Source organism: Lathyrus oleraceus, chromosome 2 (genome assembly GCF_024323335.1).
Source record: "Lathyrus oleraceus cultivar Zhongwan6 chromosome 2, CAAS_Psat_ZW6_1.0, whole genome shotgun sequence".
NCBI lineage: Eukaryota > Viridiplantae > Streptophyta > Magnoliopsida > Fabales > Fabaceae > Lathyrus > Lathyrus oleraceus.
The window spans coordinates 163,849,283-163,873,670 of record NC_066580.1 but is presented as its reverse complement, the minus strand read 5'-3'; the positions used below and the strand labels follow the sequence as shown (position 1 = coordinate 163,873,670).

General features: G+C 40.6%; 1 protein-coding gene across 1 annotated transcript; it reads left to right on the top strand.

Annotated features, from left to right (window-relative positions):
• Positions 1–2,338: 2,338 nt before the first annotated feature.
• On the top strand, positions 2,339–5,641 carry LOC127122420 (plasma membrane ATPase 1; the record flags this gene model as incomplete). Its single annotated transcript, XM_051052760.1, has 13 exons — positions 2,339–2,392; positions 2,534–2,653; positions 2,725–2,823; positions 3,248–3,385; positions 3,471–3,605; positions 3,750–3,929; positions 4,069–4,275; positions 4,364–4,483; positions 4,681–4,800; positions 4,885–5,007; positions 5,088–5,192; positions 5,283–5,427; positions 5,520–5,641. Coding segments are annotated over exons 1-13 (1,668 nt in total), but the record flags the coding sequence as incomplete, so codon positions are not given.
• Between the last annotated feature and the right edge of the window lie 18,747 nt (positions 5,642–24,388).

The following is a 24,388-nucleotide window of genomic DNA, read 5'->3' as shown; positions in this document are numbered from 1 at the left end:
CTAAATGACATTCCAAACAACTTTCATGTTGAGACCTAGAGCTAGTTTTGCTTGGAAAATCATTTTCTATGTTGAAACATTATAGGTCATTTTGTCTAAACCCTAATTTGAAAGTCAACTTCCCAAGGTCATAACTTGCTCAATTTTTATGAGATGAAAGATTTCCAAGTTTTCAGAATCAAATTCAAGATGTCTACTTCAACTTTGATGTTTAGAGTGAGAGTGGATTCAACTTTTATGAGCATGTGATATGAGGTTACATTATAGGTCATTTTTGACTTATATCATTGATCAAGTGATTTTTCCAAACTTCAAAAATACATAACTCTATAATTTCAAATCCAAATGACATGAAATTTGTGACCATTTTTAATTTATTTGAGAGAAATACAACTTTGATGAAGACACTTTTCTCATTTGAAGCTCACATAAAAAGTTAAGCAAGGTGGAATATTGAGACATATGGCTTGACAGTTAGAAAAATTTTCAATATGTTAAAATCTCCAAACTTCCACCTCAAACTTCTTCAAGTTCCAAGCTCCAAATGGAAAAGTGTTGAACATGAAAGTTGTTCCTCTTGATCTAACCTTTCCAAAAAGCCCAAATTCATCCATTTTGGACAAGAAATGAATAGGCTGCGCATGGCTTGAACATGGTATCACATTTTGCAAGATTGAACTTCAAACATCCATGCACAATTGCCTAGCATTCCAACATGACTTCAGCCTTGCTTACACTCAGTTATGGATCAGATAGAGTGATTTCCTGGGCCTGCACACGCTCATGCACTCATGCATCACACATTGCTAATTTTGGAAGTTCATTTCAAGTGTGCAAATATCAATTAAATTGGCTATAAATATAGCTCCATATGCTCAGAATTTCACACACATTCGCGCCAGCTTTGATCCCAAACCTCTAACCCTCACATTCCAAAGGATAATCCTGAGAATTTCACTTGAAATTGAGTTTGAATTCTCACTACTTTAAGATTCAAAACTCCAGGGATCCAAGACCTTTTGAGCATTCAATTCTTCTTTTGCAAGCATTTGGAGTGAGATCAAGCAGGAGCTAAGGCAAGAGCAGCTGAATCCAGACCTACATTGAAGGTATTTTCCAGAAATTTTAATCTCTTCGATTCTCTCTAAATCTTGCTCAATTCTCTTGATTCCTTGGTTATCTGAAGTCCTACCAATGTAGGCAAGAAGATTGAGTTACTTTGAGGCCAAATCGAACCAACTCAGTTCATGTACCTCAAATTTCAACTCCATGTATCTCTCAATATACTTGGAGTTAGGATAAATTGATGTCAGATTCGTGCTTAGTGTCATTTTTACTTTGAAATCATATCCTTCTTTTTAATTTTGGTGATGGTTATGACTGAACCAGTCCGGCGAGGCTCGCATGGGAAGGAGACCGAAGCTGTAGCTCCGGTGGAGAGTTGGCGTGTTCAGAGCCACATGATCCTTTTGAAATGAAATAATCTCGTGCGTTGGTTTGAATTACCTTTCCTGTAGCCACTACGCCAAAAAGGTTTTTTAACAGCGCATCTTAGACAGCGCTTTTAAAAGAAAGCGCTGTCTAAGGTTAAAATAAAAATAAAACACGGAAAATGTTCTAAAAAAATAATGAAAGCGCTGTCTAAGGGGGGGTCTTAGACAGCGCTTTTAGAAAGCGCTGTCTAAGACCCCCCCTTAGACAGCGCTTTTAGAAAGCGCTTTTAAATATAGACCTTAGTCAGCGCTTTTGAGAAAGCGCTGTTTAAAGTCTTTCAATTAAAAAAAAATTAAAACCAAAAGCGCTGTCTAAGGTGGGGGTTTAGAAAGCGCTTTTGGAAAGCGCTGTCTAAGGCATATCTTAGAAAGCGCTTTCCACAAAAGCGCTGTCTAAGGTCTAATTAAAATTAAATTTCAGACTTCTATTTTCGTTCTCAGTTCTTTTTGTTTTCCCTCCTGCGATTAAACCCCTCCAGCGAACCCTAACAGCGAACGAGAATACATTGTAATCATTCGGTTTCAATACCAGAAAGTGTTTGAAGAATCGGTTTCAGAACGTCATTTCTACTGCGGTATGTTCTTCATTTCTGCATTTTTTCATTTCTGATTCAGTTCGTCATTTCTACTGCGTTTTGTTCGTCTTTCACCGTTTCCGAAACCCGCAATACGTGAAACAAATTACACAAAGGTTATTCGTTATCGATTGCATAATTTTGTAATTTTGTAATTAAGGTATGCCCATAATTTTGAAACAAATTATGCCCATTAGGTTCCATAATTTTGTAATTTTAACTCAGTTTGATTTAGAGCTCAAAATTGAAGGGGAGCAGAAAATAAAGAAAATGGTGGAAGGGACTATGTCTCTTGATGCTGTTATAAAGGAAGCTGTTGATTTGGTATGTCAAAACATGACACTGATACATGTGTTTGTGTCTGTATTGCGTCGATGTGAAACACTGAGACGTGTCAGACACTATACACACCTTCCATCAGAAGTATTAGACATTTGATAAATTTGGAATTTGTTGTATGTATAGGAGAACATTCCTATTGAGGAGGTATTTGATAATCTAAAATGCACAAAAGAAGGTTTAACCTCTGAGGAAGTACAAGAGAGGCTTGACATGTTTGGATACAATAAACTTGAAGAAAAAAAGGTTAGAATCCTGACTTAAGTGCTTATATAGTTTCTTACCAAATTGTTATGTAACTTTAACTTCTTGTACAGGAAAGTAAAATACTGAAGTTTTTAAGGTTTATGTGGAATCCTTTGTCATGGGTTATGGAAGTTGCTGCTCTCATGGCCATTGCTATGGCACATGGAGGGGTAAGTCTCTTCCTTTTTTTGTTTGTTTTGTTATTTCTCAATGGTTTTCATTATTTCAAATCATACAAAATTAGAATAACTATGAAACTGTACTCTTATAACCTTTGGTTAACTTGATTTGAAAGTTACAAATGTTATTCATTTTACAAAAGGATTATGGAATACATACAAGAAAGATTTTGGTGGTAGAAGTTTGTTAAGGTGAAAAGTCATGTTTGAACTTTCAACTAGTGTTTTTAAAACCAGACCGTCCAGTTTAACTGGTTGAACTAAGAACCGATTAGTCCGTCTGCTGGTTCAATCAGTGTGTTTCAACTTATTGAACCATTATCTAGAAGTCTCACCGCTAGATCTTCGGTCCTGGTTTTAAAACAATGGTTTTTAATATCAACCGGTTTAATATAACAACGCTTTGATTATGCAGGGAAAGCGAGGAGATTATCAAGATTTTGTTGGCATAATTATTTTGCTAATTATAAACTCAACCATAAGTTTCATAGAAGAAAATAATGTTGGTAATGCAGCTGCTGCCCTTATGGCAAGATTGGCTCCAAAAGCAAAGGTTCTTCTTCTTCTTCTCTTATAATCTCTTTGTTATCTTGTCTTGCTCATAGTTTCTTTGATTTCTAATTATATTTGATTAATAGGTACTTCGTGACGGAAAATGGAGCGAAGAAGATGCTTCGGTATTGGTCCCTGGAGACATAGTTAGCATCAAGCTAGGGGACATCATTCCTGCCGACGCACGTCTCCTTGAAGGTGACCCTTTGAAGATTGATCAGGTAAAATCTATAAAGTACTTTGAAATTACTGATGCATGATTCAAGCGTCACAACGAATAATATCTTCCACGAGTTTATTGATGTTGATATCAGATTCTAGATTTCTTGTAATTGAAGTTATGTTTTTGCTGTTTGTACTTTTAGTCTGCTCTTACCGGAGAGTCACTCCCTGTGACTAAACATCCCGGAGAAGGAGTATATTCTGGTTCAACTTGCAAGCAAGGAGAAATTGAAGCCGTAGTCATAGCAACTGGAGTTCACACATTTTTCGGAAAGGCAGCTCATCTCGTCGAAAACACAACACACGTTGGACATTTCCAACAGGTACATAATATACTAAATAATGTATCGCAGACAAAAGCGATTTGTTCAAATTCCACTATACTTACATTGTTATAGCCACTATTTGATATCACCGAATGTTGTGATAGTAATGCTCACTGCGTGACAAATATTATTACAGGTTTTGACATCTATTGGAAATTTCTGCATCTGTTCAATTGCTATTGGAATGATTATTGAAATCATTGTGATATACGGCGTCCACGGATATGGTTACAGAAACGGTATTGATAACCTTCTAGTGCTACTAATTGGAGGAATCCCTATTGCAATGCCAACTGTTCTTTCAGTTACAATGGCTATTGGCTCACATAAGTTATCTCAGCAGGTTTGCAATTAGTACATTGATTATTCCAACATTTCAGTAGCTTTTTAAAGATGTTGTCAAGTTTTGATCATATGCATCATTGTTGCAGGGTGCTATAACAAAGAGAATGACTGCTATTGAAGAAATGGCCGGAATGGATGTGTTATGCAGTGACAAAACAGGCACATTAACTCTTAACAAGCTTACAGTGGACAAGGAAATGATTGAGGTTTTAATCTTATTCTTTCTAAAGATAAAATAGAACATCGCAATTACTTGAGACATAAGTTTCTTTTTTTGTCAAAAGTATACAAACAGATAAATATTAGTATTCGGAAAAACCCGAGTTTGAATTCTGACTGAAACAATCTTTGACCAGGATGTATATTAACTTTGTTTCCCCTAACAATCATGAATATCTGGCAGGTTTTTGCCAAAGGTGTTGGCAAGGATTTGGTTGTACTTATGGCTGCAAGAGCATCAAGGATGGAGAACCAAGATGCAATTGATTGCGCAATCGTTTCAATGTTGGCAGACCCAAAGGAGGTACAGACTCTTCAAAGTTTGTTTTCCATCATGTTGTGTAGTTGAAATTTGGTTAGTCTACTAATAGTCCTTTGGTTTCGCAAGGCACGAGCTGGAATAAAAGAAGTTCATTTCCTTCCGTTTAATCCAACTGATAAAAGAACTGCCCTTACATACATTGATGGTGCTGGTAATATGCACAGGTTTAGCAAAGGTGCACCAGAGCAGGTAATACATAATTCATTCTCGCTTTTCAAGAACCACGCAACCTACCGATCATTGATAAAATTTTCTCATATACTGTGTAGATTCTCAATCTTGCACAAAACAAGGCAGAAATCGAACGGAAGGTTCATGCGATGATTGACAAGTTTGCAGAACGTGGACTTCGTTCTCTTGGGATTGCAAGACAGGTTTATTTCCCTCTTACGAATTCTTCATAATCGGATAAGTCAATTATCATGTATTCTTTCCTTAGCACCGAAGTTTTTTTTTTCATATAGGAAGTACCGGAGGGAAGTAAGGAAAGTGCAGGAGGACCATGGGAGTTTGTTGCTCTTCTCCCTCTTTTTGACCCTCCGAGACATGATAGCGCAGAAACAATCAGAAGAGCTCTTGATCTTGGCGTTAGTGTCAAAATGATCACTGGTACGTTGTATCACAGTACCACCGTCATTTGAAATTGAGTCAATGATTTTATATAATGCAAACTATACTCATGCTACAAAAAAAACTTTCAGGTGATCAACTCGCAATAGGTAAGGAAACGGGAAGGCGTCTAGGGATGGGGACTAACATGTATCCTTCTTCATCACTGCTCGGTGAAAATAAAGATCAATTAGGTGCTGTTTCCATTGATGATCTCATTGGGGGGGGGGGGGGGGGGGGGGGGGGGGGGGCTTAGACAGCGCTTTTTGAAAAGCGCTGTCTAAGGTATACCTAAAAAAATTAAAATAGGAGGGTCTTAGAAAGCGCTTTTGGCCAAAGCGCTGTCTAAGGGGGTGGGGCTTAGACAGCGCTTTTCAAAAGCGCTATCTAAGGTATACCTAAAAAATTTAAAATAAGAGGGTCTTATAAAGCGCTTTTGGCCAAAGCGCTGTCTAAGGGGGGGGGGGGGGGGGGGGGGCTTAGACAACGCTTTTAAGATTTAAAAAAGCGCTGTCTAAACCTTTAGCAGCGGAGGTTTAGACAGCGCTTTAAAGCGCTGTCTAAGGCTAAAAAAAGCGCTGTCTAAGGTCTTGTTTGTTGTAGTGAGCGCGCTGATTCAGGCGTATCGTGGATTGCTCGCTTGTGACCACTTGATATGCCACCTCAATTAATGAAGGAGATCAAGTGGTCCACGTTTTTTCTGATCATTTAATTTTCATTTAAATCCTTTTATTTTCATTAATTCATATTAATTTTAATATTAATCCAAAAAATATGAGAGTTTCACCAAAAAAATTCAAATAACTTCCTCTTTCATATTCTGAATTAAAATTATTTTTTGGATCATTATTAATATTTTTCATGATTTAATTGATTTTTCATTTGTTTTTAATTGTTTAAAAATCCTTTTGAATGTCCAAAAATTATGAATTTTTTTCTCCAAGGTCCTTTGACCTTGTTTGACCTATGATAAATCTCATGGCCATTTCTTTGGTGTTTTGATGAGATTTTAGGAATTGGACAAACCATATTTAATTTAAATGCCTTATTTTAGTATTTTTAATTTGATTAAATGCCAAATAACTTTGTTGACCAATTGTGATGACTTGTTAGTGTTTAACTATTATTGTTGGGCCTTGGTCAAGGTTGATTTGACTTTGTCAAATTAATATCATTGGATTTAGGGGATTGATGGAATGTACATTCCATCTCCCAAAATGAATGAATGATATTAATTTGGTAAAAGTCCTCCTTTGATCAATTTGTGATTTCATCCATTCCCTTCCCTCTTCATCTTATTCCCCTTCTTCATTCATTCATTCCATTTGGCCTATGATATCTCAAAATCCTAAGGCTAGTTAATTGAAAAATTAACATGAGTATGGATGAGATTAGGCCACACGTTTTGCATATCCTTTTTTGTGTGTGGTATATTTCATGAGCATAGTCTATTATACTATGTCTCTAACATGCATTAACACCAAAATTCTATTATCCAACCTCAAATAGTTGTGACTTCTACATAAGTCCAATTACGATTGCTTAACATAGCGCTAAATTTATGACACAAAAGGCATAAGCATTCTAGTTAGTGAGATTGTAAGTCTCCCCTCTTTTATGGTATTGTGTGGAAACTTGGCCTTTTTTCCTTCCTTTGGAAGATGTCTTGGTTCAAGGATCCATGCTTGTGATAAGTGGGTTGAGTGTTCTCCAAAGAATGTCTTAAAATGAAAAGCAAAAGAAAAAGAATACTAACTTCTAACCTATTAACTACTAACATTTAAATTCAAGCCATTTACCTTAATACAATTTACTTTTAGCATTTTATTTCATTTACCATTGTTCATATCATTCTAATTATTTATGTTAATGCAATTTTCATTTTGTCCATTTGGACCATATTGTGTGATATATTTTGTTTGTGTATACATTGCTTGTTTATGTGGTCTTTGACCATTAATATACATAATAACAACAAAAAACCCTAAAAAAACCTTTGTGTGGACTGTTGGCTTGATCTTGGACAAATGGACTTAGAATCTAGGCAACCTTCCTATGCTAAAGAACTTGGCCAATGCCAACTTATTGAGAAACCAAGTGCTTGAAATTTGAAACTTCATCTGACACATCATTCAAGATCTCTCTAAGTTCATCTGCAACATGATCATTGTGAAGCTGTTATTTTGAACCTGTGACTCGTGGAATTCATCTGTTACATGGGCTACTTTGAGGAGGATCATGGAATGGATAAGCTTGGATGTGGCCAACTTTATTTGATGCCTTGCTCTTCAAGATAATATAATTGTGCATTTGTGTGTTGCTTGATTCTAAAAGTCCAAGGGAATTCTGGGTTTCTATTGACATTTTAGTCTATTGGATTGCTACCCATTTGATCAGATCTTTTCAACTCTAAACTTTTTAATTTATGTACATAGGATAATCTCTTCATCATCTCCCCATTTCTTTAATTTCAAAAATCTCTCCCTCCTTTTTCAAAACCTTCTTTGATTGAACTTATTTTGTTCTAAACTTTGACCGCTTTTGCAAAAAATATAGAAACTTTGGCATTATGCCATTGCATTTTCAAACTTATTTTCTTAAATCAAACTTGTAAATAAACTTAACTATACTTGACTTAAAGTTTCAAAAAGCCAAAAAAGAACTAACTCATTCAAACCATTTTTAGGCCTTTGTGCCTTTCAAACTTAATTTTTGTTAAAAGCAATGCATCCACTTTGAAATTTGTATCACGAACTACGAGGTTTTGATCCCTCATTTTTATGTTGGTATGTAGGCACAAGACCGAAGGTCTTGTCAAACACAAAAATATAATTAATGAATTCTTTTCTCATCCCCCCATTCTATTTGTTAGTAAACATCACTTTATACCAAGTACATATGCACACAAAAAGGGCTCCCTAGGAGTACCTAGGACACTTTGGGTGCTAACACCTTCCCTCTATGTAACCAACCCCCTTACCTGTAATCTCTGACTTTTTATTAGCTTTGATTTGAAAACTTCTTACTTTTGGGTTTTGTTCGTACTTTTTCCCTTTTCCCTTGGAAACAATAAAAGCGCGGTGGCGACTTTTGTTATTTGATCTCTAGCCTATCCATAGCTTGATGATCATGAATTTACCGCTACAGAAATTAAGTGACGACGCTGCTGGGGAGTAGTATCCTGTGGGTTTAGCCTACTTTTTGTGTGTATATATTTGTATATATGTGATGTTTGTATATATGTATGTGTGATATAATCTGCTTGTTGTGCTTGGTGATCTCTGAGTGGTGAGATAAGTTCTAACCCGAACTTGAGTGCAATTAAGATAGGAGGATGGTATAGTCATGTTTGACTTGTGTGGAGTAGTCCTTAACAAGTTGGCTTGAGACCCATCTGCTCAGTGGAGACTCTTTTGGATTTGGAAATGTCACACAAGTATTTGTGGTTAGGCATTGTTATCTCTCATTGGGTCCGAGAAGCTGAGGACCGTAGAACATTTACCCCCTCTTGGCCTATTTAGGACGTAGTACGGAAAGTGTTCAAGTGTAGACTTGATAATAGTTGTTACGCGATACTACATTCAGACGAGTTTCTCTTAAGAATATTATGGGTCGATGAGTCAGTCATCTTAACCTGTAATATCCGATAGATGGAATTAAGACTCTGGGAACTTTTTAGAACATGATCTACAGGTTTTATCCTTAGTTCATTCCTTTGGGATGGTTCTTACCCAGATTCCATGCTCGTGACTTGCAATAAACCCTTGATTCTTGGTTGATCCAATCAAGTCTTGTCAATATCAATGGAACTTGGGTGTTGATAAGGTGTAAACCATAATCCACCAAAATGGATGATTGATCTTGACAATGACTTGATTCATCCCTTGACCTTTGTTTGCCTTGTGTGTGATCCCTTATTTGTGATTATTGCATTCATGCATTCATGCGCATCATAACATTCATCACATGAAAATTTCAAGGAACTGAGGTATCATTTGCAAATATTTTCAGACCATGGATAGTGGACGAAGGAACACTAAGAAGTACAGTTTCAGATGTCCTGACTTGAAAGAGTTAAGGAAGATATCATCTTTTGTATTAGATCCCTTGGACTTCAAACAACGTCATGGCAAGCTTCTATCCATATTGTCTGCTGATATGGTTGAAGGACTCTTGAGTGTGCTAGTGCAGTTCTATGATCCTCTTTACCGTTGTTTCACTTTCCCATATTTTCAGCTTGTGCCTACATTGGAGGAGTACTCTCATCTTTTGGGGATACCTGTTTCTAGTAGAGTGCCTTTTAACGAATTAGAGGAGATTCCCCGATCTAATCTTATTGTTGAAGCTCTTCACTTGAAGAAGTCTGAGATAGAGGCTCATTGGGTGAAGAAAGGAGGATTGTTTGGGTTGCCATTTAATTTCCTCATCAAGGAAGCTACTGCTTTTGCTCAAGCCGGTAGTGTGTATGCTTTTGAAGCTATCTTTGTGATGCTCAATTATGGATTAGCTTTGTTCCCTAACATTGATGGTTTTGTTGATGTTAACGCCATTAGACTTTTCCTGATTGGGAATCATGTGCCTTCTTTGTTGGGTGATATGTATTTCTCTTTGCATCTAAGGAATTCTAAAGGTGGTGGAACGATTGTCTGTTGTATCCCTCTTCTGTACAAGTGGTTTATTTCGCACTTGCCTCAGACGCTTGTTTTTGTGGAGAACAAACAATGTCTAAGGTGGTCTCAGAGACTTATGTCTCTCACTAATGATGATATAGTTTGGTATGATCCGTCTTTAAGCAGTTTGGTGGTTGTTGATAGTTGTGGTGAATTCTCTAATGTGCCTCTCATTGGTACGCAAGGTGGAATTAACTACAGCCCTGCTTTGGCTTGTCGTCAACTTGGGTTCCCCTTGAGAGACAAACCTAATAAACTGTTGTTAGAAGGTATTTTCTATCAAGAGGGTGTCGCATTACGCGAAAAACCGGCGGGAAAACAAGAACAACAGAGCCGCCACCGTGCGTTATTTATCCCAAAAGAGGGAAAGGAAACGCTCAGAGTAAACCTGGAAAAGACATGGTCTCGCGACCAAAGAGAATGGGATTGGGAGTCGGTTATGCGAAGGGAAGGTATTAGCACCCCTACGCATCCGTCGTACTCGACGGGATCCACGCACAAAAGGAAGGAAAATGGTTGCTAAGAATACTGCTCACACACACACACACTGGCTGAAAGAGACACAAGAAAACAGACTGAAACTGACTCGGCAGGATACCGCATCCTGGGCCTACTTAGTCTATCAGGCATAGACATCAGAGTCGAAGTAGTTCGGACTGGGGAAACGACACATGCTCGCTAGGATATCGCATCCTATGCATACGTATCTCCTTGGACGAAGGAGAATCAGAGCATTCGTAGCTCGGCTAACACGCACACAAACAAACACAGGCAAAGGCAAACGTGGAGCCCGAATGCCAATCACTGGACTTACATCGGCATCCAAACCAAAACACACACAAGAAGGCAAACGTGGAGCCCGAATGCCAATCACTGGACTTACATCAGCATCCGAACCAGAATACACAAGGGGGTTGAAACACAAAGGTTAAAAAGAAAAGAAAAGGCGCCCGGAGAGATCAGCTCATCTCCTGCCTACGTACCTCATCTGGTATGAGGATCAGGGCGACGTAGTTCCCCTACGGAGGGACACAGAACTAGCCTAACCAGATAACAGAGGGAGACACAACTAGGGAGACTACGACTCGAGCCTAGATATTATCATGCAAATTCATCCCTAAGTTAAGGTTTCTAGCTAACCTGCACAGGAAGCAAGCCTATCCTAAACATGACTTGCACAGGAAGCAAGCCACACCTAACCTAACTTGCACAGGAAGCAAGCCAAACTAAACCTAACTTGCACAGGAAGCAAGCTAAAGCAAACACACAAGCACAAGTAGCACACACTATATGCAAGCAATGGGCTCAAACAAGGTTAGGTTTTAGTCGAGGGGTCATATCAACCTCAACAAACAAACCACTGGAACTGGGTAGTGTTAGCTCTTGACCTTGCCATTGAGGGGCTAAGGTGAAGCAGATGAAAGGTGAGTGAAGATAAGACTTCACAGCTCTTATCCCTGGCCTGGGAGAGCTCAAGACAAGAATGTGTGGGTTCAGAAAGGGGGAACCCTTCTACACATTTGATACTGACTCAACTGTACAATTGTACAAGATCTTGGGTTTGTATCTGCAATGCATCAACACAGTGGTGTGAGCAAAGCAGATGACACACAGAATAGCAGGGGATAGATTGCATATCCCTTGGGTTCTGCCAATTGCCTCTTCACTTAGGAGGTCTTTGAATATATACAAGGACAAATTGTAAACAGTCACAAACATTGCCTCTTAAGGAGGACTTCAGACAGTTGCCTGGCCAAGTAACAGGCCAGGTCTTCCAGACTACATGAAGATAAGAAGTTATACCTCAATGCAAATTGCTATTAAGCAAAGCAAAGCAAAGTTCTTAAAGAACTATAAGCAACTAAAGGTACCTGAAACCAGTCAGACAACATCAGTATACAATTCAAAGTTAAATCAAAATGAGATAGAGATCAACAGTCAACATAATCAGTTAAATGTGCAAAGCACAAGGCTCAAAGCATGTGAGCCAAGCAACCTACAAAACAAACAAGTTAGTCATGATAATCAATCAAGCTCAATCAATTTGTATTGATCTCTTTGGGTATTTGTTGCTTAACCTGAAACAACAAACTTAAACATGAGCAACATGACCACTAGGACAAGCCTAGGGTCAAAAAGAGATGAAAAGTTTAAAACAGCAAGGGACAAGTGTCCAAAGTCAAGATAAATCAAACAAGAAGCAAACCCAAGTGGTTCCACAATCATATCATTCATCATCATGATTTCACAAGCAAATTAGGTCAAAGCATGGCATACAGAGGCTCAAAGAAGTCAACAACATGATTCAACTCAAAACCAATTATAAACATTTCAATAAATCATCAAATAATTCATGATCAAACATCATCCATAACATGATAAGCATATCAAATTTCAGCTCATTTGGAGAAATGGAAGTTGGTCAATGAAAATCAGAAAGGCAAGGCAAGTTCAAACATGCTCAAAGAAGTCAACCAAACATGCACCAACTTCAATAAATCATAAATCAGTGACAACATATAAGAAATGAATGGGACTAAAACCATGATAAACCTTAAGATGTCTACTAATCACATGCCAAATTTCATGTCCATCCAATAATGTATGAGAATTTCACAACTCAAATGGCATCATGTGTTACAAAAGTCAACATTTTGGTCAAACAGGGGAGAAATTATCAATCAAATAGAAAATGCATTCCAAAATTCCAGAAAAATTCACACGCATTCTCAACATCCATAAGCATGTTCATGCAAAAAATCAGACCATTTTGAGTTCATTAAGCAAGGCAATTAAAATCATGAAGTTGGACATGCCTAGTGTGACACAAATTGTCACACTCCTATTCAGAAAATCATAACTCCACAACCAGCAATGAGAAAATTCCAAACTCTACACCAAAATCACCATGAACATGTCTAGTTTGAGCACAAAAAATTTGAGAGGCATTGGATAGTGTATCATCATTTCACAATTGATTTGGCAAGACATACATAAAATGGACACATATGACAAACCCTAGCACATTTAAAAATCCAATCATGCAAAAATTTTGAAAAATCATGATAAAAAATAGAGATCAAGAGGAGTATTTTTCAAAAAGTCCCATGAAATTTGGATCAAAATTGAAGCATTTATGATTTTTGTAAGATGGCCATGGCAAATGAAATAAAATTGCAAAAATAAAATGGATTAATTAAATAATTAAATGAGAATGGCATTTGTGTAAATACGCGGTCCCTTAAGTGAAACGCAGCGTTTCACTTAAGGGAATGCTGCAATCCTATTGGTCATGGCCAATAGCACAGTGAAATCCCATGCAAAAGTGAACTCCACACAGCCAAACGCGTGCAACAGGAAATCTGGGCAACATGAATTTTAGGGTTTGTCTGCTACAGCGCTCATGTTCATCGATGGTGATGAACTAAATTTCCAGAAATGGGAATCAAGTGTACCAAACGACTCGTCTAACAACATACATCCATAATCCAGCAGCCATTTTCATTAATTCAAGTTATCATGGGAGAATCGAGCACAAACACAAATGAATGCCAAACTTTAAATCAAAATAACTCTCAAAATATTCCACCACTTTCCATGATTCAAAGTTTGAAATGATCAGCAAGGAGAGATCTATACAAAGCATAGCATGATTTTGAGAAACAAGAGAGTTGAATTCTTACCAAATTTTGAGCACAGTGATGATGCAGTTGTGATTTGGCTATGATGTGTAGAAACAGATGCACTATGTTGTTCCAGAAGGTGAATGGAAGTAGGAATTTAGCTCAGCAACTTTGATTCTAGCTTAAATCGAGATCTGCCATGAATGTGAGCTTCAATGGGACAGTGCTTGCAAGGGCTTACAGTAGTGTCTTCAGGCTTGCTACATCTTCCAAAAGGTTTGTATATGATGGAACAAACAACAATGCTCGAGTTCTTTTGGAGTTTTTAGCAAGAAGTTCAAAAATGAAGAATTGAATATTTGAGAGCAAATGGATTTTTTGGTCTGTTTTAGAAAGTTGTGGCTAGGGTTTTCAGAGTGGAAATGTTGTATATGTAGTCTGTTTAGTGTTGGTTTAAGTTGGTTAATGGAAGTGTAATCACAATTTGCCAATTGGAAGTGTTTTTGCTAATTGATGAATTTCACTCAAATGTTGCATGGGCATGGCTACAGCTGCGAATTGGGCCTTGGCACACATCCAAAACATGATTTCTTATCAATTTCAATTGGTAGAATGTGTTGGGGAATGGTTATTTTGCAAAGTCACTTTTTCACCTCACTTATTTAATTCAAGTCAACTAAAAAAATGCCATTTTGATTGGTAAATTTTGATGGATTGTGATGAAAGATTTGGAAAGAGGGCATCAAATATGGCTTGTAGCAAAAAACCCCACCCAATTTGGCCAAATGGTTTGGAAGATATGCCACTTTGAAGTTCAAAAATTTTTGAGAATGAATTGATCATAACTTGCCAACCATAAATGGGAATTGAGTGTTCTTGGACTTTTTGGAAATGGGAGAACAAGACCTTCAACTTTCATGTTGGGCAAAAATTCAGTTGAAGCTTGTATGATGAAGTAAGTTTGAGGATCAAGACTTTCCATTTTTGGCAAATTCCAATTACAGGTCAACTTTCTATTTTTGGAAATTTCTTGTTTGACTTCAAATTCTTCAATCTTGACCTTTGAAATGTTGAATGAGACTTATATGGACATGAATGAACCTTTTCAAACCATCTCCCACCATCCAATCACTGATTAAATGCACAGTTGACCATATTTGACCTTTTAGGGTTTCTGGTGGACTGCACATTGACTGATGACTTCTGAGCATCCAATCCTTAACCAAATCACTTCCAAAGGACCCCTAGGTCATGTGAACATGTTGGGCCAACCCTAGGGCCTTGGCTCAATGAAAATTGTACTTGCTTGCTTGATGGACTGATCTCCTGAACAGTTTGACCTAATTTTGTCTGATGGACCTGCACTTGGGCAAAGGACAATGCAATGCTATGCAGTGGCCTATGTTATGTTAAATGACCTAATATGAAAATGTATGTGCAAAATGTAGGGTGCAAATTTGAGGTGCTACAGCTGCCCCTATTCAATCAACTGGGAACCCGAATGGATGAGAGCGACGGCTGTCAGACTTTCAGGGTAAACAGGGATTGAATACCAATGAACCGTAGAAATTTGCACTCTGCTGGGAAAATAATTAACAACGCCTGTCAGGATCGGCAAAGAAACAGTCTTGAAACAATGATCCGTCTGAAACGGAGAAAGTCGGCCTGATCACCGAAACAGAAACGTCGACCTGGATGCCAAAATAAATGGTGACACAGGGATAACCATGGCCTGAGCGCCGCTCGTCAGTCTGAATACTGAGCATCGGAATATGAGAGATTTGATGTCGATCTGAAACATCGGAAATTGGCCTGAACGCCACTTCGGTCTGGATACCGCCTCGGTCTGAACACCGGAAAATTGCCTGGATGCCATAAGTACATCGACCTGATCGTCGGAAACTTCTTCGATATGAAAATCGGAAATTGGCCTGAATGCCATAAGTACATCGACCTGATCGTCGGAAACTTCTTCGATCTGAAAATCGGAAATTGGCCTGAATGCCATAAGTACATCGACCTGATCGTCGGAAACTTCTTCGATCTGAAAATCGGAAATTGGCCTGAACGCCACTTCGGTCTGAACACCGGAAAATTGGCCTGAGTGCCATAAGTACATCAACCTGATCGTCGGAAACTTCTTCGATCTGAAAATCGGAAATTGGCCTGAATGCCATAAATACATCGACCTGATCGTCGGAAACTTCTTCGATCTGAAAATCGGAAATTGGCCTGAATGCCATAAGTACATCGACCTGATCGTCGGAAACTTCTTCGATCTGAAAATCGGAAATTGGCCTGAATACCATAAGTACATCGACCTGATCGTCGGAAACTTCTTCGATATGAAAATCAGAAATTGGCCTGAATGCCATAAGTACATCGACCTGATCGTCGGAAACTTCTTCGATCTGAAAAATCGGAAATTGGCCTGAACGCCACTTCGGTCTGAACACCAGAAAATTGGCCTGAGTGCCATAAGTACATCGACCTGATCGTCGGAACCTTCTTCGATCTGAAAATCGGAAATTGGCCTGAACGCCACTTCGGTCTGAACACCGTAAAATTCTTCATGCCTATCAGCATCGGCGAAGATGATAAAACAGTGATAAGTGATCCGGCACGCATGCCAAAGACCTATGCTGGGGATAACAATCGAAAGATTGACCAAAGAGTGCATGAGATATATTATCTATAGTCGTCAAAACGTAGATAATACACTCGCATGGAAGATTATCCATAACCGGGTTGGAGGTTGTTAGATGGATAGATCGACCGACATCATCCTGAAGAGAGCGAAAGCAAACTTGTTAAAGGATGGACATTCGATTCCGAACAAAGGAATACGAATCTTACTCAACTGGGGAGGACGACTTCGACCCAAGAGCGCATGAGATATATTATCTATAGCCGTCAAAACGTAGATAACATACTCGCATGGAAGATTATCCATAACCGGGTTGCAGGTTGTTAAATGAATAATCGGCCGAAAAGAAAAGCATCAGGGTACCAGGACTAGGCATGCAAAAGATGACCAATCAAAAGAGGATAAAGTTGCTAACTCGGAGCAAATACCCAAAAGAAAGGGGAAGACCCACTGGGGACAATACTGCTTGATCAAGGCAAGTATCCAGAGGGGAAAAGAATATCAATACCGCAAACTGGGTACTGATAACCGCAAAGAGGGGATTACATCTACCGGTTAGTAGGCAGAAAACCACGGAAAAGTAACCAGTCATTGATCAAGATGAGCATAAAGGGTTAACTCTGCTAGGGGATGAAGTGGGATTTTACAGCTACCAGTTAGTAGGTAGAAAACCACAAAGATAGGACTTACAACTACCGGTTTGTAGGTAGAAGCCAATAAATTCCGCTGAGGATAAGATGAATGAGTGCCGGTTAGTGAGCGACTATTCATTTATGCCCCAGGGAAGCACATGAGACAGCCAACGGAAAGCCAATTTAGGATCGATCCAAAAAGGCAGACTGAAACAAGACTCATCCTAGTGAGGAAAGAACTCAATAGGGAAAACCCATCCCAATGTGTGTTGGGAGGGAACGGAAACAACCGTCATCCACGAGGATGTATCTCAGTGGGGAAATGGCAGGAAAGGATAGACACTTTCTGCTTAAGGGGCCGGCTCTACATGGAGAGATCAGACACACCCACTTCTGCTAAGGGAATGGACCCAAGCTTGCAAGATGCTGGGGATACCCACTCAACTAAGGAGTCACTTGTTGGGAAAGCACCAACCTCTCAACCATGCTGATGAACCCAATTCTGAAGTCGATCCAATGGCGCGATGCTAAACTCTTTCCAACAACCCAATCTCAGCTGGTCACCACGGCCTAGGGCTAATGGATATGTTTGCAATGTTGATGCATGAGTTTTTTTTGTTTTACACAATGCCCCATGATCATGGAAATGCTATGCACTAATAATGCAATATGTTATGCTTATCTAAATGATGAATGCATAAACACACGTCTCCTCCAGAGACAACATCGGGGAACTTCAGGAACTGTGCTGAGGATCTTATAACCACGTCAACTTCCACCCTGCTGGGGAAAGACAAACCTTGCTGGGGATGCACTCCATCGAACCCGAACTGCTTGGAGATTACCCTGCTAGGGGAGGCAACCCATTCTTATCTCTACTGGGGATGATTTTCTCCGAACCCGATCCGCTTGGGGACCTCGCTGAGGGAAAACCATCAACACAAACCCTACTGGGAAGATAGCTTCAGACTTGGAAAACAGTCACAACTATGGTAACCTTCAGGCTTGCCGAGGCGGCACCGATCTCGAATCTGCTAGGGGGATGACACTCTCAAACCCATTGGGAAAATACGGACTATCGGACACGGGTCGCCCTTCGATTCGTCGAACACTGGTGTTCACCATCCTACCACAGTGTTGACTTTCTACCTTCGAGAACTCCCAGGCTCATCTGGACTTTTCTGATCCATCCCACGAAGACCGAATTCCTGGGATTCATACGAACCTTCCAGTCCTTAAACTTTGAAGAGTCTTCTTGATTAACTCCTTCCAGGATCGTCATCCTTCTTTCGCCGTCTTTTACGTTCTTCTATCTCTTGCCCCTGATTGGACTCTGTGGGGATTTCTCTTTTTTTTTTTCAAAAGGCTTCAATATCACCACCTGTCAGCGAATGAAGATCTCTAACAGCACATGCACAAGAGATTGTTAGATAAACGCGTGCCCCAGGCGTGCCAACACTTCAACATCTTGGTCGCTCAACCTTCCGAATAAGGTTTCCAGATTTCAATCTTATAAGCATGCATCGGAAGGGACCTCTATGTTTCAAAATGCAACTATTCTTATCAAAACAAACTGATGTTTTTGCAATCAAAGCGGTAATGAAGACAAAAACAAAATTATCTGACTGAACACGCATTTTATTGACTGAAAAAGATAGCTCAAAACCGAGCAACACACAGGAAGCAATCCCTGAAAAGAGGTGATTGCGCCTAAAAGTGAAAAAATCTACCCTAATGGCAATGTGAAACCATGATTTCATCGGGTTCCAACTTGGTTACGCCCCATATGTCCTCGCACTTTCTGTCTTCTGAACAAGACGCTTCCGATCGATCTCTGTCGGAGATTATCCAAGTCATATCTCAAGCACAAACGATCATGTCAGACGCAGTTGTTCGTTTCAATCCTTCTTTTTCCTGGGCCGCCCTTTCGGGTTTCAGTCCACCGGGATACCCTTTTTTGCCCAAGTCGCCCTTGTGGGGTTTTCGACTTGCCGGGTGTACAGTTTTTTTTTTATTATCCCTAACTTTTGCCCGAACCTTTTCTCTTTTTCTTGGTTCGCCGGGATGCCCTTTTTTGCCTGGACTCTTTTATTCTTTTTGTCCAGCGGGTCTCTTTTTCACGAAGTATCTTTTAACTGCGTCCGCATTCACAGGGGATGGAAAATCCTCGTCATCCATGGTCGTCAGCAACAAGGCTCTGTCAGAGGAGGCCTTTTTTGACCACGAATGGATATTTATAACTGTATCCACTTGCCCCACGATCGTCTTGAGGAGGAAGGATCCTTTTCAACACCACATCTCTTCCCTGCTACCCACGAGGTCGCACTTCTCGGTTAACAACACGCTTCATTTACTGGGTACAACTGCCCCATGACAAGTAACTGTCAGCCCTCTCCCTCGGTCAGGCTCAACGCGTTATACCGAGTCCTCATCCACTCGCCCTTTGCTAACTTCTCATCCATCCGGATTCTCCACAATGAGATCTAGCCTCCAGCAGGCAATATCACTTCCATCCCATACTGAATGAGGAAGGCGTTGCCCCAGTAGATGCACGTACCGAAGTACGACACTCAGGATACTAACTTCGTACTCAAGCCACTATCGTTGGTGCATTCAAATGTTACCGGGGAATCACTAGCTCATTCACTTTAAACTCTCCCCATCAGACATTAGAACCCGTTCGGATTCAGGGTCAGGCCCCTCCTCCGGGATCGGTCACTCTCAATCTTTCGATTTGAGTACCTCGAGATGTCCTCATCGGAGACTTCAAACTTCCTTGGTTGAGAATCATCAATGGGTTGTTGGGCGAAATAACCATACAATACCCTCCTCTTGATTGCTTTCTGGGAGATATACTGAATATCGTATTCAGTCGACACCATTTGCCCTCTCGTAACCCGTCTGGTCCATGCCGACTTCTCAAGCACCTACTTGATCAGATCCATTTTGGACATCCACAAGGTGGTATGAATCAGCATACACTGTCTCAGTCGGCGAGCAGCCTATGCCAAAGTACATCAAGTCTTTTCAAACAGTGAGTGTATTGTTTCACAGTCGATAAACTTTTTGCTTAGGTAAATTGCGTGCTCTTTTCGACAAGATTTGTTATGCCGACCCATTACCCCTCATAGACCCCTCGAGGGCTGTCAAGTACCTGATTAACAATTATTTCATCCAAGAAAGGTATCAGAATCAGAGGTTCCTGTTACTCATTTTTTCTTTCTATGCCCCTTGGCAGTCATCATTCCACCTGACCATTTGATTTCTCTTTTTTTTTTGTTTATTTTTGGTTCAGGCGTTTCTAGTACTATTTTTTTTTTTTTTTTTGCAGGATCGACCTCGATTCCTCTTTCATTCGCAACATGCCTCGGCAGCTTGCTGGACAGCACTCCATAAGTGCGCTAATTCGAACTCAACAGTATGAGTTATCTCTACCTGTCAAACAACTTGATCCACCGGATGCCCCTCTTCTGCTTGGGACTTTGCCATCATGTCATCAACATGGCATTTGCTCTCACGATGAATCCTATCATGAAACAAAATCACCCTTGACCTGTGATACTTGGCACCGGCCTTCTCGATACTAAACGACATCACCCTATAGCAAGAAGGTGCCCCTTGTGTGATGGACATGGTTTACTCCATATCATCTGGAAGCAATTCAATCTGGTCTTGGCCAAGAATCCATCCATGAAGGTAAATTGAGCATTATAATCAACCAATACTCGTTGTGACATATCGGGAATTCATTTCTCGAACTAGCTCTGCCCACGTCTCAGCAGTCCATACACATTCTCATCTTTCAGCAACGGTTTCCGCTTCACTGGAGGACAGTCTTCTCTTAAGGGTAGCTTGTGCCCCACAACATTGGTATTCCACCCTGGTGTATCTTGATACAACCAGGCATCCACCTGCTCTTCCAACAGGGCTACCATTCTGTTCTCGACTTGCCTCTGAAGCGGCCTCAACTTTCACTTTCCCTTCTGACCTCGGCGGTACTTGGGATGACAATCTTGACTCGCTCCTCGTGCGGTTGAATCACCTTCTCCTCTTGTTTTGACAACCTGGCTAATCCCAGCAGATCACAATCTTCTTCGCCTTCTTCTTTGGCGTGATAGGTCGGATGGTCGAAGTCATACAGAGGTGTAACCAAATTGTTATCGGTGAGATCAGGAGGGTAATCACTTTGGAGGTTGGACCGAGACAAATTCAAAAGGAAATAGAACGAAAAACATTGCCATTTATTTGTTTTTAAAACTGCAAAATTAAATGAAAAACAGGGAACACCGCTTTTAACTACAAAAACATCCATTTATTACCGATGCAAAATGTTGCATAATGAAACACATGAGATGGCCCTTACAATGGACCATTACGTTTCGGGCAAAACGTATGGCTTTCATGCAAACAAAAAGTAAAAAACAGAAATACTACTCTTCAGGATGAGTGACAGTGATGCTTTTGGAGTCCTTCCAGTTTCCTGGTACGCACGACTTTATCCACAACTCGAGTTCGCGGTGACTGTCGATCTCTTCATTCACTGAACAAGCATGATCAGGATCCAGCATTCCTGCACTGACAAAGGGGTACGGTGGGCGACATCCTCTGTTTGGTCTAAACGACTCTTGATCTGGCTGATAACCGACCCCAAACATGTCTGCTTTTACCACTATGTCAATGATTCTACCCCAACCTCGGGCCTCTTTGTTTTTCACCACCTCTAGAGCTTGTTTATAAGAAGAAATGGATAGCTTCTTCTCTTTCTTGACAACAAGAGCGCTCTCCACCTGGACGGTTTCGATTGCTTGACTGGGTATTTCAAGTTTTCCAATGTCCATTTCTACTTCTTTCATCTTCTGGGTCGTGTCTCCCATCAATACACACCCCTCTGTGGCAACGGCCGCACAATAATTATCAATGACAGGGGAAACTCCATCCTGCACTAGAGGTTCTGGGACCACAGACATGGGAACCTTTAACTGATTTTCCTCAGTCATCTTCATTCCTTTCTTGACCTTTTTCACCATCTTCATCTTTACAGGACCCTTCCTGGGTACCGGGTTGACATCCCCCTCCATGATTTGTGCCAAGCTGATGATCTTGGAGTCCACCATGTCCTGGACAACATGCTTGAAAGCCCTACAACCCTCAACACTGTGCCCGGGTGCCTCAGAATGGAACTCGCACCTGGCATTCTCATCATAGTGTGCAGGCCTCTTCTGTTGTGCTATGGGAATCAAAATCCTTGGTCGGACTAAACCCAAATCTCTCAATCTCCTGAACAAAAGGGTATAGGTCACAGGTGGTGGTTGTTGCGGGGGTACAGGTGAGTTACCGACAAGAGTGGTTACAGCAACAGCATAAGGATGATAATGATCCTTACTGCGTTCTTTCTTTGCTGGCACACCACTTGACTCAACCTCCTTTTTGAGCGGACCACTGTCAGAGCGTTTCTTTGCTACCGAGCCAGAGGGATTTGTTACATCGGATAATGGAGCCTTTCCCTGAACTTTCTCCTTGATCATCCAGCTCTCAATCCTTTCCAACCTCTCAGCAATCGCCTTCTGCCCCAAGGCGAGTCCCTGCACGGCTTTGAACAACTCCCCTATCATCTCTTTCAACTCGACGATATCGGCGTTGGGAGGATCCATTAGTTTGAGCTACTTGAACGGAAGAGCTATGCGCACCAATTAGCCACTGACACCTACAAAACAGCAAAAATGTTAGTATGACTCACGCATGCAATGTCTATCCATACCAGGAAAATTCTGTCCTTTGATTCCGGTTTCATCGAGACAGATAAAATTTTATCAACAACATTCTGACATCTGGATGTCTCTCAACCTGAGTCTCAATTAAAAAATAATGGACCCTGAGTATGGACAGACATGAGTTGAATGCAGATGAATGCAAAATGATATGATGCAAATGCATGAATGCAGGTTACTGTGCCACCAAGTCATCTGAAGACCCAATCTCTGAACCAGTCACAGTCAACTGAGTCACCATAAATCCGACTTAGGGAGTTCCGAAATAAACGGAACTGGAGATTACATCACTATCATCACAGGAATATCCACTGAATGGATGACAGTCAGATCCTCTGAACAAGTACTCTCAAATTCAACCCGGGGATCCGAAATAAACGGAACCCGCTGATAAACCACGGATAGAACTCCGGCGTCCTAGAAATAAGTGTCCACAATTCACAGTCACCATCAGTACCAAGAGTCACCAACAAGTCAGCAACTGTACCTGTAATGATCATTCCCTCCCCGCTCACGGGTGTCATCTAGGCCAGGGTAAAGTCGAGAGAAACGCAGCATAAATAACCTTTCGCAGAATATCATCATGTACACACCCGAAGTATGCAACGATAATATCCCACCAGGGTCTGAACTGCTCGTGATATCAATGTTCCGCTAAGTGGCGCAATACCACCCGCTTCCCATGAATCACTCTATTCCTAGGTTCCCTAGATTTCACTCATAGCCTGGGTATTGGGCCTTTTACCTCAAGTAATCCCACCCCAAACAGAGAGACACAACACAACCAGCAGATGAATATGAATAAATGCAAACATTAATGCACACAATAAATGCAAACAATAAATGCACATATATACAATGAATGCAATAAATACAACAGCAAACAGCAACCAAAACCCTAACCTAGAGAGCGCTAGGAGAGACTCGCTCAGGGAAGATGGACCGGCAAAAGGTCAACTTCTCTATCTCCCCAGCAGAGTCGCCAGCTGTCGCATTACGCGAAAAACTGGCGGGAAAATAAGAACAACAGAGCCGCCACCGTGCGTTATTTATCCCAAAAGAGGAAAAGGAAACGCTCAGAGTAAACCTGGAAAAGACATGGTCTCGCGACCAAAGAGAATGGGATCGGGAGTCGGTTATGCGAAGGGAAGGTATTAGCACCCCTACGCATCCGTCGTACTCGACGGGATCCACGCACAAAAGGAAGGAAAATGGTTGCTAAGAATACTGCTCACACACACACACACACACACTGGCTGAAAGAGACACAAGAAAACAGACTGAAACTGACTCGGCAGGATACCGCATCCTGGGCCTACTTAGTCTATCAGGCATAGACATCAGAGTCGAAGTAGTTCGGACTGGGGAAACGACACATGCTCGCTAGGATATCGCATCCTATGCATACGTATCTCCTTGGACGAAGGAGAATCAGAGCATTTGTAGCTCGGCTAACATGCACACAAACAAACACAGGCAAAGGCAAACGTGGAGCTCGAATGCCAATCACTGGACTTACATCGGCATCCAAACCAAAACACACACAAGAAGGCAAACGTGGAGCCCGAATGCCAATCACTGGACTTACAACAGCATCCGAACCAGAATACACAAGGGGGTT